The sequence below is a fragment of the Ranitomeya imitator genome, chromosome 7 (assembly GCF_032444005.1).
Source record: "Ranitomeya imitator isolate aRanImi1 chromosome 7, aRanImi1.pri, whole genome shotgun sequence".
NCBI classification, from domain to species: Eukaryota; Metazoa; Chordata; class Amphibia; order Anura; family Dendrobatidae; genus Ranitomeya; species Ranitomeya imitator.
The window spans coordinates 26,939,233-26,952,205 of NC_091288.1; the positions used below are offsets into that span (position 1 = coordinate 26,939,233).

General features: G+C 42.8%; 1 protein-coding gene across 21 annotated transcripts in view; it reads right to left on the bottom strand.

Annotated features, from left to right (window-relative positions):
* NEB (nebulin) overlaps positions 1-12,973 on the bottom strand; it is a 171,601-nt gene that overhangs the window by 54,767 nt on the left and 103,861 nt on the right. For all 21 annotated transcript variants that reach the window (XM_069732932.1, XM_069732915.1, XM_069732914.1 and 18 more), the window contains 7 exons: positions 12,174-12,278; positions 11,974-12,078; positions 11,589-11,693; positions 10,067-10,171; positions 9,861-9,965; positions 1,688-1,792; positions 1,295-1,399 (listed from right to left, as the gene is read on the bottom strand). In XM_069732932.1, the coding sequence (XP_069589033.1) occupies positions 1,295-1,399; positions 1,688-1,792; positions 9,861-9,965; positions 10,067-10,171; positions 11,589-11,693; positions 11,974-12,078; positions 12,174-12,278 (735 nt within the window). The remainder of the gene's footprint in view (positions 1-1,294; positions 1,400-1,687; positions 1,793-9,860; positions 9,966-10,066; positions 10,172-11,588; positions 11,694-11,973; positions 12,079-12,173; positions 12,279-12,973) is intronic.

A 12,973-nucleotide genomic window follows, 5' to 3' on the forward strand; every position in this document is an offset into this window, starting at 1 on the left:
CTGCAGATTAGCTTCAAAGCAATAGGAGTTGATCCTGTAGTTCCCGTCAGTGGCCAATAATCAGTGGGACGGAGTGATGGTGGTTATATCCAGAACTCCACATCCTGATATTGATGACCTATCCAATATAATCCATTATATCCAATATAATAGTACTAGAAAACCCTTTTAAAATATCATTATTATCATATTGACGAGGTCACTGATATTATAGAAATAAATAAAAAAAATATAAATATAAAAATAGATCTAGATATAAAAAAGTATTATAAACAATAGAATAAATTAGAGAAATAATAATACCTTACAATAAACATTGTAAAAAAATATAATAAATAGAAAATTGAATAATAATAATAATAATAATAATAAGTTAGAGTATTGTTGTAAAGAGAAAAAAATGCTGCAAAATTTCAGGAGATGTTGGTCTCAGAATAATGATAATACAATATTATATAAAATATTATCTGTAAATTAAAAGATTATTTCCAAAACATGACATTATCCCCTATCCACAGGACAGAGAATAATTTATTGATCGCTGGGGTTCTTGACAGCTGGGACCCCCAGCGATCTCGTAGATCAAGCTTTGCAGAACTCAGCATTAAATGGAGCAGAGTTGCGCATGCTTGACAGTCCTGCACACGGCTATTTACGACAGTTCCATAGACAATGAATGTAGCGGAGGTCAAGCATGCACATCTCAGCTCTGTTCAAGATTGGTTTCTGCAGCGCTCTGTTCTCAGGATTGCCGGGGATACTAGTGGTCGGACCCTCAGTTATCAGCAAGTTCTGCATAGGGGATAACTTTGTATTTTGGGAATGAGCCTTTGAATTGTCACACTTCATATTAAAAAAAATAAATAAACAAACATTTCTGTATGAAATCAAAATCAAATGGGAAAGAAAATAAATACATGATTAGATTAAATAATTAAATAAGAGCTATTTATATATAAAGTGACAGCATAGCATAAATATAAATACAATTTATTTATAATTATATGTAAATTTATACAATAATCTATCTAAATCATAGTAAAAATACAATTGTGAGGCTTATATTAAGAATCAATACCTTTTGGATATATAATTACAGTATAATTTTTAAGGCGATACAATACGATTTCTGAAGTATTGGCATAAGTATTAGTATAATGACAAAATGCCAGAATAGTATAGTTGTAAAAATTAATGTATGGAACTTTTTTAAAGTCAATTTTAACCAACAAAAAGCATCTTATATTGCATAAAGCAAAAACCCCGAAGACGGTTCTTTCCGTGGTCACGTTACCTCGTTCGCCAGCTGAGATGCATACTTGAAGTGGTTAAACAGAGGCGTATCGGCGGTGTACTTGAATTTTGATTTGGTCTTTTCAAAGGACTGACGGTATTTGTACTGAGGAAGAAAGAAAAGGAATAAATCAACAGGGTTTTCTGTAGTATCCAAAATATTCTACATCTATAGATGTAAGAAAGATAGTGATAGAGCTTCCCAATGGGGAACTGGTGGCAATGGTTCAGAAGAAGACTCAAGGGGCAAAGTGGAGACCGCAAAAATATAAGGTCTTGAATTGCTGGCAACGGGTCGATTGTACGGTTATTTTGTCGGAAGTTCCTTTTTAAGTTGTCGCATTGTAGCCCAAGACAACGACCGACCCTGCAGACCATCCATGTCTATACTTACCCCGCTGTAAAGTTCTTTGTTCTGTCCGGCAAGAGCAAAATCAGGCGTGTCCCAGGCGTAGCAGCCGATACCCTTCAGCCAGGTCAAATCTTCTTTGTACTTGAACTGCAGGCAAAAATATATATTATTTTATTAATATCCAGTCCTTATCAGATCAGATGATTCGGATCAATGATTGTAGCACATTCAGCCTTTGGTATCAGGCACCTGTCTGCATTACGAACCCAAAAATTGTCCACGTCCCGCAATCTGAGATTTTATTGATTTGGCCGGTCCGGGTTATCCATGAATTACATAGTAATATATTCTGAATTTCTATGATGATCACAGTGTTACTGAACGTGAACCTACAGCGATCACGTGATCATCTGGCCAAGTTCATTTTGTAATGAGGTTTTGTTGTGAGACTTATATAATGAGAACATGTCTTCAATTAATAGATTATATACGTTCTTGATATTAATTTATATTTTCTTTCTGCCTGGTTAAAGCATAAAGATTGACTAGGAATATTAATGGACCACAGCATAATATATAATTGCCTCCTTTGTTACTTTTTTTTATTCCATTGTTTACAATGTCCCGTTATTTATACAATTCGGAGAAAATCCAATCAACCCAACAACTCTTCACGCTGTAATTTTCTCTCCTTTAATTAGCTTTAGTTGTGAAGAGCTTTTAGCTTAGAGCAGAACGCAAATTCAATTAGTTCCGTGGACTGAACATTAGTGTTTGCGATATTATTATATGGATTCCAAATTTCTGAAGATTTGCTAGTAAAACCATAAAGCTGTAAAATGCCAAAATAACACTGCCAGACAGATAAGTAAAGGTAGACTACGGGCTTATTCACACGCCCGATCTTCTCATACGAGTGCTATCCATGATATTCTATGGGGCCATTCACACGTCCGATTTTTTTTTTTCCTCGGACTGAGCGGTCAGCAGAAAATGTCAGAGACATGTCCGATTTTGTTTGGATCAAAATCAGCAATGCAAGTCAAATCGTACTGCATTCGGACGTCATCCGAGTGCAGTCCAATTTTTATAGATTGTCAGAATGGAGAAGGTGGAAAAGCATTAAGCTACTTACTGGTAGCGGCATTTTTCGGAGGCCCATGACAGCACTACGAGAGAGAGGATCCGCCCTTCAGGAACAGGAAACCTACAGATACAAAAGGGCGGCACCTCTCCCCATGCATCAGTTGTATTTCAGAGCTTGAGAGGACTACCGCGGTTAGTGGTACACAAATATACATTATATACAGTTTATATACAAAACAATCCATTGTATCGAACTAGATACCACTCGTGAAATCTATCATTATATACACTATAGGAAGTGCTACCCCCACGTGAATAGGGAGGGAACTAAGGGTGCTGTCATGGGCCTCCGAAAAATGCCGCTACCAGTAAGTAGCTTAATGCTTTATTCGGACTCCCATGACAGCACTACGAGAGATTTACAGAGATGTAAGCTACCTTAGGGAGGGACTATAGTCTGTAGCACCCTTAACCCAAAGGAGAGATCAGAGGAGGACCCCAAATCCAACCGATAGTGTTTAAAGAAAGTGGAAGGAGATGACCAAGTGGCCGCCTTACATATTTGCTCCACTGACACTCCAGATCTCTCTGCCCAGGATGACGCCATGGCCCGGGTGGAATGTGCCTTTAGATTCTGCGGAGCTGGCCCCCCACCTGCTGTATAAGCTAGAGAGATAGTTTCCCTAATCCATTTGGCTAGTGAATATTTTGACACTCTAAATCCTTTCCTTGGACCTTGGAAGGAAAGAAACAGTGCTCCATCTTTTTTCCAATTATCAGTGGCTGAGATATACTGAAGGAGAGATCTCCTAACGTCTAACGTATGAAGCTCCTGCTCTTTAGGATTAGAGGGATTAGGAATAAAGGATGGCAAAACTATCTCCTGTGATCTATGGAAACGTGTCGCTACCTTCGGCAGATATGCCGGGTCTGGTCTAAGGACTACTCTGTCTGATAAGATTTCTGTGTATGGAGGAGCTCTAGAAAGTGCCTGGATATCCCCTATCCTGCGAGCTGAGGTTATGGCAATCAGGAAGGCTGTCTTAAGCGTCAACATTTTGATCGAGGCCTCTTGCAGAGGTTCAAAGGGGGGTTTTGTTAGAGAGGACAGAACTAAATTTAAATCCCATGGAACTGTTCTATCCTTATATACCGGTCTAGATCTACTAACTGCCTTCATAAACCTCGCTATCCAATAATTGTTAGCTATATTGCATGAAAACAGGGCACCCAGAGCTGAGACCTGTACTCTAAGGGTACTAGTTGAGAGTTTTAACTCGAGACCCCTCTGTAGGAACTCTAAAATTTGTTGTATTGGTACCCCGTCTCGGATGTCAAATCTTGAACAAGACAAGAACTTCCTCCAAGTTCTAGAGTAGATTTTTGTAGTTATTTGCTTTCTACTCTTTAGGAGTGTCTCGACTAAATTTGGAGAGGAGCCTTTCCCCACTAATAGTGACCGTTCAAACTCCACGCCGTTAAATGGAGCGCTGCCACTTGTGGATGGGAGATCGGTCCCTGAGAAAGCAGGTTCGGGATCTCTGGTAGTACCCAGGGAACCGATACAGACATTGTCTTGAGCCAGGCAAACCAGGTTCTTCTGGGCCAAAAGGGGGCGATAAGGATGACTTTCGCTCGATCTTCCCTGATTTTCCTCACCACTAGAGGTATCAGGTTCAGTGGTGGGAAAGCATAGGCCAGTGGAAAATCCCATTTTATCAGAAACGCGTCCACCGCCAAGGGATTCTCCCTGGGATTTAGCGAGCAAAAAAGTTTTACTTTTCTGTTGTTTCTGGTGGCGAACAGGTCTACCACTGGTTGACCCCATCTGCAGACGATCAGATTGAAAATGTCTTTGTTGAGAGACCACTCTCCTTGTCTTAACACGTTTCGGCTGAGGAAATCTGCTGCCACATTTTCCTTTCCTTTGATGTGGAGAGCCGTCAAAGATAGAAAATTGTGCTCTGCCACCTGGAACAATCGATCCGTGATTTGCATCAATGTCTCGGAACGAGTTCCCCCTTGCCGGTTTATGTAAGCGACTGCAACTCTGTTGTCCGACAGAATTCTGACGTGCTGGCCCTGCAGATATATGAGGAATTTTTTAACAGCCAATTCAACCGCCAACAACTCCCTTTGGTTGGATGAGAATGTTGTGAAGGGTTCCCATTGTCCCTGGACCACCATGTCCCCCATGTAGGCTCCCCACCCTGAAGAGCTGGCATCTGTGGTTATCACCCGGGACACATTTACTATCCAGGGAACCCCCGCTGATAAATTCTTTTTATCTGACCACCACCTAAGGGAATTTAGCGTGGTTGGCCCTAACATTATTTTCCCATTTAACGCGCCTCCAAAGGCTCTGTCATGGAACAAGACTTCTCTCTGTAGGGATCTGGTGTGGAACTGAGCCCACTTAACTGCTGGAATGCAAGATGTGAGTGACCCAAGTAGAGACATTGCTTGCCTAAGTGTCATGGAAGGTGTATTGATTGTTTTTAACGCATACATTTGAATTAGATCTATTTTTTCTATAGGGAGGAGACACTGTTGTGTCACTGAATCCAACATTAGACCCAGGAACTTTTGAATATTTAGGGGCTGTAACTTAGATTTTTCGAAGTTTATGATCCAACCCAGGTGTTCTAGCTTGGCTTTAGTAACCTCCCATTGTGACAGACAGTGATCTACTGAGTTCCCTACAATGAGGAAATCATCCAAGTAGGGAATTATAAGGACATTTGATTCTCTTAAATGTGCCATGACTTCAGCGATTATTTTAGTGAACACTCTAGGAGCAGAAGTTATCCCGAAGGGAAGTGCCCTGAACTGAAAATGTTGAATCCTACCCCCCATTAGTACTGCTACCCTTAGGTATTGTTGGAAATCAGCGTGAATGGGTACATGATAGTAGGCATCTTTCAAATCCACTACTACCATAAAACAATTGTTGAAAAGCATTTTTATTGTCGAATTGATGGACTCCATTTTGAAGGTATGTTTTACCAAAAACTTATTGAGACCCTTAAGGTTTATAATGGTCCTATAAGACATATCCGGTTTTTGAATTAGGAAAAGGGGAGAGTAGAACCCCTTCCCTGCCTGAGAATACGGCACTTCAATCAAAACATTTTTGGAGCAAAGAGTCCTCACTTCCTCTTCTAAGGCAAATTGTTCAGTGGGAGATGAACGCCAGGGTGTTAACTGGAATTTGTCCCGTGGGGTATGGACAAACTCAAGTCTGAGACCATGGGAAACAGTGTCTTTTATCCAAACACTGTTTGTGATTTTTGACCACTCTGCCAAGAAATGCGACAGTCTCCCTCCCACCGGGATTGCCAGTCATTGGTCTTGTTTTTTGTTTTCCGTCGGGTTACGGCGCAACATGAGACCTGTGCCTCTTTTTCGCTTATCATCCCATCTGGAACGATCCCTACCCCGTGAGAAGGTGCGCCTTCCTCCCCGATTGAACCTTCTTTTGTTGAAGGGACGGCGATATGGAGTGAAAAGATTGGGAAACTTTTTCTTATCATCCCCTGCCTTCTCCAGGAGCTCATCCAGGGTAGGCCCAAATAGCTACTCGCCTTTACAAGGGATAGCGCAGAGCTTTGCTTTCGCCTGCATATCCCCCGGCCAGCATTTCAGCCATAGGGCTCTCCTTGCAGCATTAGAAAGTCCTGCTGCTCTAGCTGCCAACTTTACGGAGTCAATTGAGGCGTCCGATAAAAAAGCCGCCCCCTCCTGGATTATTGGTAACGCTGAGAGTATGGAATCTCTAGAGGCCCCCTGTTTTAATTGGGTCTCCAACTGGTCCAGCCAGACCATCATTGACCTTGCCGTGCAGGTTGACGCCACCGCAGGTCTTAAGGAGCCGGCTGCCATCTCCCAGGTTCCCTTTAGGAAGGTATCCACTTTCCTATCCAGGGGGTCTTTAAGTGTCCCCATATCCTCAAACGGGAGAGAGGATCGCTTTGCTACCTTGGCAATTGCTGCATCCAGCTTTGGGGCCTTCTCCCAGCTACCCACTGCTGGGTCATCAAAAGGGTACCGACGTTTCTGCGCAGGTGGTAAGGAGCCTTTTCTCTCTGGTTTTCTCCACTCCCTGTTGATAAGTTCCTGTATTTTCTCATTTAAAGGAAAGACTCTGCGCTTTTTCTGTTCTAACCCGCTGAACATCATTTGTTCTTTAGATAGTTGAGGCTTGGGTTCTGTTATACCCATTGTGCCTCTGACCGCCTTTATTAATTTGTCTATCCTCTCTATGGGTAGGCAAAACCGAGCAGCGTCTTCTTCCGAAGAGGAGGATGAAGCTGCTGAATCGTCCGATTCCTCGCTCCTGTCCTTATCCACAGACGAATCAGATGCCCACTGAGTTTTTTGCTTAGAGCCTCCTGTCTGTGAAAGGTTCTTAATGGACTGCTTGACCTCCATTCTAACCATTTCCTTTAGACTGGCCGCAATAGAAGAGGACTCTTCTGCTACCTAAGGGGATAAGTAAGGTAGACTAGAATGTAAGATCTACATGCTATACCCCCTCCCCTCCTTCCAGGACCTCACCGTCTGCTGGATACAGGGGTCACATAGTTTTTTAGGGTGTGAGTCAGGCAAGGGGACCCCGCAGATGGCACACTCCCTATGCTTCGCCTTACTGACGCTTTTCTTTCCCTGCACAAAACATATGAGGGGACACTAGTCACTAAGTGAACTTTCTTGAAGGTCACTTACCAGTGGCTGCCCCACACCCAGAAGATACCGAAGTACGAGGGGGATCTTTTCTGGCTGACGCTCCAGACCCCTGTCTGGAGGAGCTTCTGCGGCCAGACCCATCGCTCTTTTTCTCACGATCCTTCTCCATGGATTTCTGAGGCACTTCATCCAGCAGCAGAGGCTGCTGATCCTGATCAGACTCCATCTTCAGTTTGGAGACCAGGAGCAAGGATCGCGCACCTGGAGCCGATATATAGCCCCTCCTTCGGCCAGCGTAATTATGCCGCGCTTGTAGCCACTTTCCACCCCCCCCCCGCAGCTGCAGGGGATCAGCTGACACCTGAGGGTGATCGGCGCACATTTACCGGTGGGCGCCGCCATCTTGGAGCTCCTGCGCATGCGCAGAAGCTCCGCGACCCGGAAGACACCGCCGGCTCCGCCCCCCGACGTCACCCCTAGTCCACAGCGCTTCCTGTCAGCGCTGTGAACAGCGTGGGACGCCGAGACCATGCCGGGAGACTCCGAGGGCGCCCCCACAATGCCGCCGACCCCCCCAAGGGAGGAGGACCTTTATACATACCACGCGCGGCTTCCGGAGACCGGACACCCCCTGGCGACCGCTCCACGCTGATCAGACACTGCCGTGCAGCCCTGCCAGAGCCACCGTGTCTGCTTCAGGTACCCCGCACCGGCCGAGGTAGGAGACCCCCTCGCTACCCGAATCGGTCCGGCCGGCCTGGAATCTGCTAGCAATCTTCTTGTAGGATCCAGTCCCTCCAGGAACAGGAAACCAACTGATGCATGGGGAGAGGTGCCGCCCTTTTGTATCTGTAGGTTTCCTGTTCCTGAAGGGCGGATCCTCTCTCTCGTAGTGCTGTCATGGGAGTCCGAATAAAAACTGTTTCTCCGCATGCAAGAAAAATGGATGACAACACTCTGGTTAAACTCTGGTCAAAGTCTGATCAGAATTCTCATACGTGGACGAATCGGACGTGTGAACGAGTCCTTACACAGATTCCCTACCTGACAGAGCGTAAATGGATGGTGCGACAAGGTGATCGGCGCCCGTTTAGTGGCCCTTTTACATGGGCCGAAGCAAACTGAATGAAGAGGAATGAATGATAATGCAAATGTTCAGTCCCCATCCAGATTGCATATTGTCGGCAACATAGCCGCTGCTTACAAAGAAAGATGTGCAGCTGAAAATAATTATTTTTAGGCAGCACAAAAAATTACAATCAGCTAATGATAATCACATATTTAATATAAGCCACGAAAAGCTTTTCCGTCACCTGGTGGTCAAGAGGGACATTTTGGCCTTCATCAGGCCAGAAGGCAATGGCACAAGTTTTTTTTTTTTACCTGTATAGGAAAGCACAGCAGCAAACTATACCACGTATTATAATTTTTGTACAATGGGACCTTAAAGGGGTTTTGTTATCTTCGATCTTCAGGAGCGCACTGCTCTCCTGCCACCCGACTTCCTGCTTGCCGGGGAGCGGTGCGCTCCTGCAGATTGACAGATCGATCAGCCTCACGATCATGCAGTTGGACTGAACATTGTGTTCTCCCAATGCAGCATTAGAAGAATGCAGGGACATTGAAGATGGCCGGATACAGCGATCTGGATAGCTTCAGAGCTGTGCTTGCAAGCTCTAGGGCAAAAAAATCTTGTAAATGCTGCTCTTCTTGCTTAGGAAACCGGTTACCTCTGATAGCCTGCGGAGCTGGCCGGCAACTTAGGCAATGAGTATAAAATACAGAATTAAAAATCGCAACATTCTTGGAAATGGAGAGGAGTTTTCATAAGCGGTAAATTATATACGGTAGTTGTTTGTTTATACAAGAACTTTGCGATTTTCCCCTTTAAGGGCTACATATTCCCACTTATGGCTGTATCCCTTTTATAAAAATAATTAATTGGGGTAAAAAACGATGACACGTCGAAGCTACAACCATTATCTATATATAATTGTCTAAGGGTTTTTCCGTCTGTCTGTCTGTCTTTCTGTCTGTCTTGGAAATCCCGCGTCTCTGATTGGTCGAGGCTGCCAGGCCTCGACCAATCAGCGATGGGCACACGATCAACGTAGAAATCCCGCGTCTCTGATTGGTCGAGGCCGCCAGGCCTCGACCAATCAGCAACGGGCACAGCGACGATGATGTCATAAAGGATGTAGAAATCCCACGTTTCTGATTCAGCTACGGGCACAGTATCGACGTAAATGTCATAATGGTTGCCATGGCGACGATGATGTCATAAAGGTTGCCTCGACCAATCAGCGACGGGCACAGTCTGCCGCGAATTCTGGAATCATCATTGTCCATATACTACGGGGAAATGCATATTCTAGAATACCCGATGCGTTAGAATCGGGCCACAATCTAGTCAATCTATATTCATGAAAACGGTTCTACTCACATCACTAACTGAGTCTGTGACGGCACGATGATGGAAGTACTCGGGGCGGTCGGGGATGGATCTCCAAAGACCCAACTGGCTGACATACTTCTCTTTATATTTTACCTAAAGAAAAAGCAACATGAGAAATATGAAAATGTGAGACTATATTACAACATGTTACACTATTAAGCCAGTTGGATATATAAATATATATATACACTTACATTACTGATGTCGTCAGTAACCTTGCGGTGATACACAATGTCCAGCGCGTCTTTCACGGTGTGGTACTTGCCTTTGGCGTGCTCAAAGGTTTCCTTATAGCGCAGCTAAAAATGGGAAGAAAATGTAATGACTATTTCATGATAAATAATCTCGTTTTATGAATTAGTTCAGTTTCTGTATTTTTGTCCTTGAAGTTGCACTGATTGCAATTATAGGAAATAGGTTAAAAGTGGATGAAATAATTAATGAATGATGATTGGTTATATTGAATTTTACTTATCGCCTTCTTTAGCATTTGAAAATATTTATTTAATAGAAAATTACTTTCCAGTTTAGGTCTAGTTCTTTCACTTTATTACTTTTTTTTTTTTTAGTCCATTTAATTACCTAGTTATTTACAAATCATGACGGAAATGTATCAAGGATTGCCGTTTGCCTCTTTAGACCGGGTTCACATTATGAGTATTTGGTGCAGAATTTACATATTCTCGTATTTTATAAATCTATAATCTGCAGTATTTTGCCGTTGCAGTTTTAACTAAAATTCGTCCACATGTTGTGTTTTTATTTTGTGTATTGAGTTTTCTTTTTGTTGCATTTTTTTTTAAATCCGCAACATGTCAATACTTTGTGCAGAATCAGCACAGATTTAACCTGCAAAGCAAAGTATAAAATCTGCACCAAATTTGCATGTAATAATCGCATTTTCTGAGTCAGAAAACTGTGCCAAATCTGCGTTGTGTGAACATAGCCTGAATTGTGTAAAAAAAAAAATTCTAAATTGGCTTGGATTAAGTTTAGCACGTCTTGCTGTAGCGGGTTTCAGCTCAAGAATTTATATATAAATTGCCAGTCTTAGTGCACTCTCCCTGTATCTGTAAAGACTTTGGGATAGTGGATCTGTATGTTGGATCCTTCAGAGAGGCCCTGGCTCTTACACAATATGGAAATGTGCACACAGAGTTGTTTCAAGAGTTTTTGGTGCAGAAACTAGTTTCTACTGTTTCTGCTCCAAAAACTCAGCAAAATATACATAAAGTGTACATACACCCTAAAGGTATGTTCATACAGAGTTTGTTTGTTTTTGTTTTTGTTTTCTCAAGTAGATTTTGAAGCGGATCTGCTTCAAAATCAACATTAAAGATTAAACAAGGAGCATTTGAAGCAGTTTTAGATGTAGATGGTTCACGGCACAAAAACATACGCTAAGGCGAGGAGAGAAAACTCTTAGAATCCTCATCTAAAACTCAGAACTCCTCAAAAACATTGAGTTTCCGTCCAATTTCTGCTCCAAAAAACTCTCTAATAAGCTTTGAAAAAAATTCTTAGGGGATGATTCATAGTTTGCCTCTTAGATCATTTGACGAGTAGTCTAAAATTTGTTTTGAAATTAAACTCGAATGTTCTGTAAAAATAAAAGGTTAGCCCCTCAGAAGATTTTCCTCTGGTGCACCCAATGAACCACAGTCCAAGAATTTTTATAGACTTTTTATGGATCTACAGCATTTACACAAGACTTACATCACTAGCATTGAGGTAGGCTTTCTTGGCTCGCAAAATGATGGGTGTATCAGCAATTGGTATGTATTTGTGCTTCAGCTTTTCATACTGCGCTTTGTATTTTCTCTGAAAAAAAGAGAGAAAAATGTCACTGTATAGAAATCATCGCTCTGTTTATGAAATTTAGAAATATATCTAATATACAAATACGTCCCTTCCATCTGTCTCTATATTAATCAGGTTAATAAGAAGCAGGCGACCTATGGATCACAGCATGACTGCAAGATCAGACTACACATTGATTTGTTTGTAGTCTGTTACCATGGCGACACATAGGTCTGTATTTTTAAATAAACTAGAACTAAATGCGGTTCCTCAAAAAAATATTACAGCTTTGCTTTCTTACCTCGCTGGTCAAATCTTTGACATGTCTGGCGAGTGTGAGGGCTGGAGTCTGTCCATCTGCATTGTGGCGGGCTCGTGCTTTGGTTGCCACCTCCGAGTACAGGTACTGTGGTGTAAATCAGAATCACATGACAATCATATATATTAAAAGATTGCAACATAGTAAACACCTTACAATATCTCCAAAGTCCGATCTGTTACCTGGCTCTGCAATTCTTGTCCTTTCTTTGCTCTGATGAAGTCAGGAGTATCCAGAACTGGTGTATAGATTGATTTTTGCTTGTTGCCATCTGCCCGGTACACAAACTAAAGAAGAAATAATACAAAATATATGCTAATTAAAACCATACAAATAATTTGATACTTATTTGTTTATCCTGAAGTTTTGACAGGGTAGCAAATTAATGGGGAGTAAAAATACCGAGGGCACTCACCAGTCTTCAAAAGTCACTTCTTTATTAATCACAACTCCAGATAAAATTCATGGCCGGGGGAGAGGGAGCCGGGGGCTCGTGTGAGCAGGGGAAGACGACGGCCGTTTCGCGCTGTGCCTGCGCTTCTTGCGCAGGCACAGCGCGAAACGGCCGTCGTCCTCCCCTGCTCACACGAGCTCCGGCTCCCTCTCCCCCGGCCATGAATTTTATCTGGAGTTGTGATTAATAAAGAAGTGACTTTTGAAGACTGGTGAGTGCCCTCAGTATTTTTTCTTACAAGGATTATGCGGATAGAAGTCTTTTTTCCTGAAGGAGCACCCGAAATTCTGAGTCAGCGGTGTGTGGATAAGTTTCATCTAGTGGCATACCCTGTGTGAAACGGTCTCGCGGCATTGCTGGATGTGGGATTGTGCCGCTCGTGCTTTGTTTCTGTTGCGGTAGTAAATTAATGGGGAGGTCCCATCTTGACCACCCCATTATAAACTGAGGCTATGGCTTTTTTGTGGAAGCTGCTGTGGATCAAACTCTTCCCCGGTAAAGGGCAAAAAATTAGCTGACCACCTTATA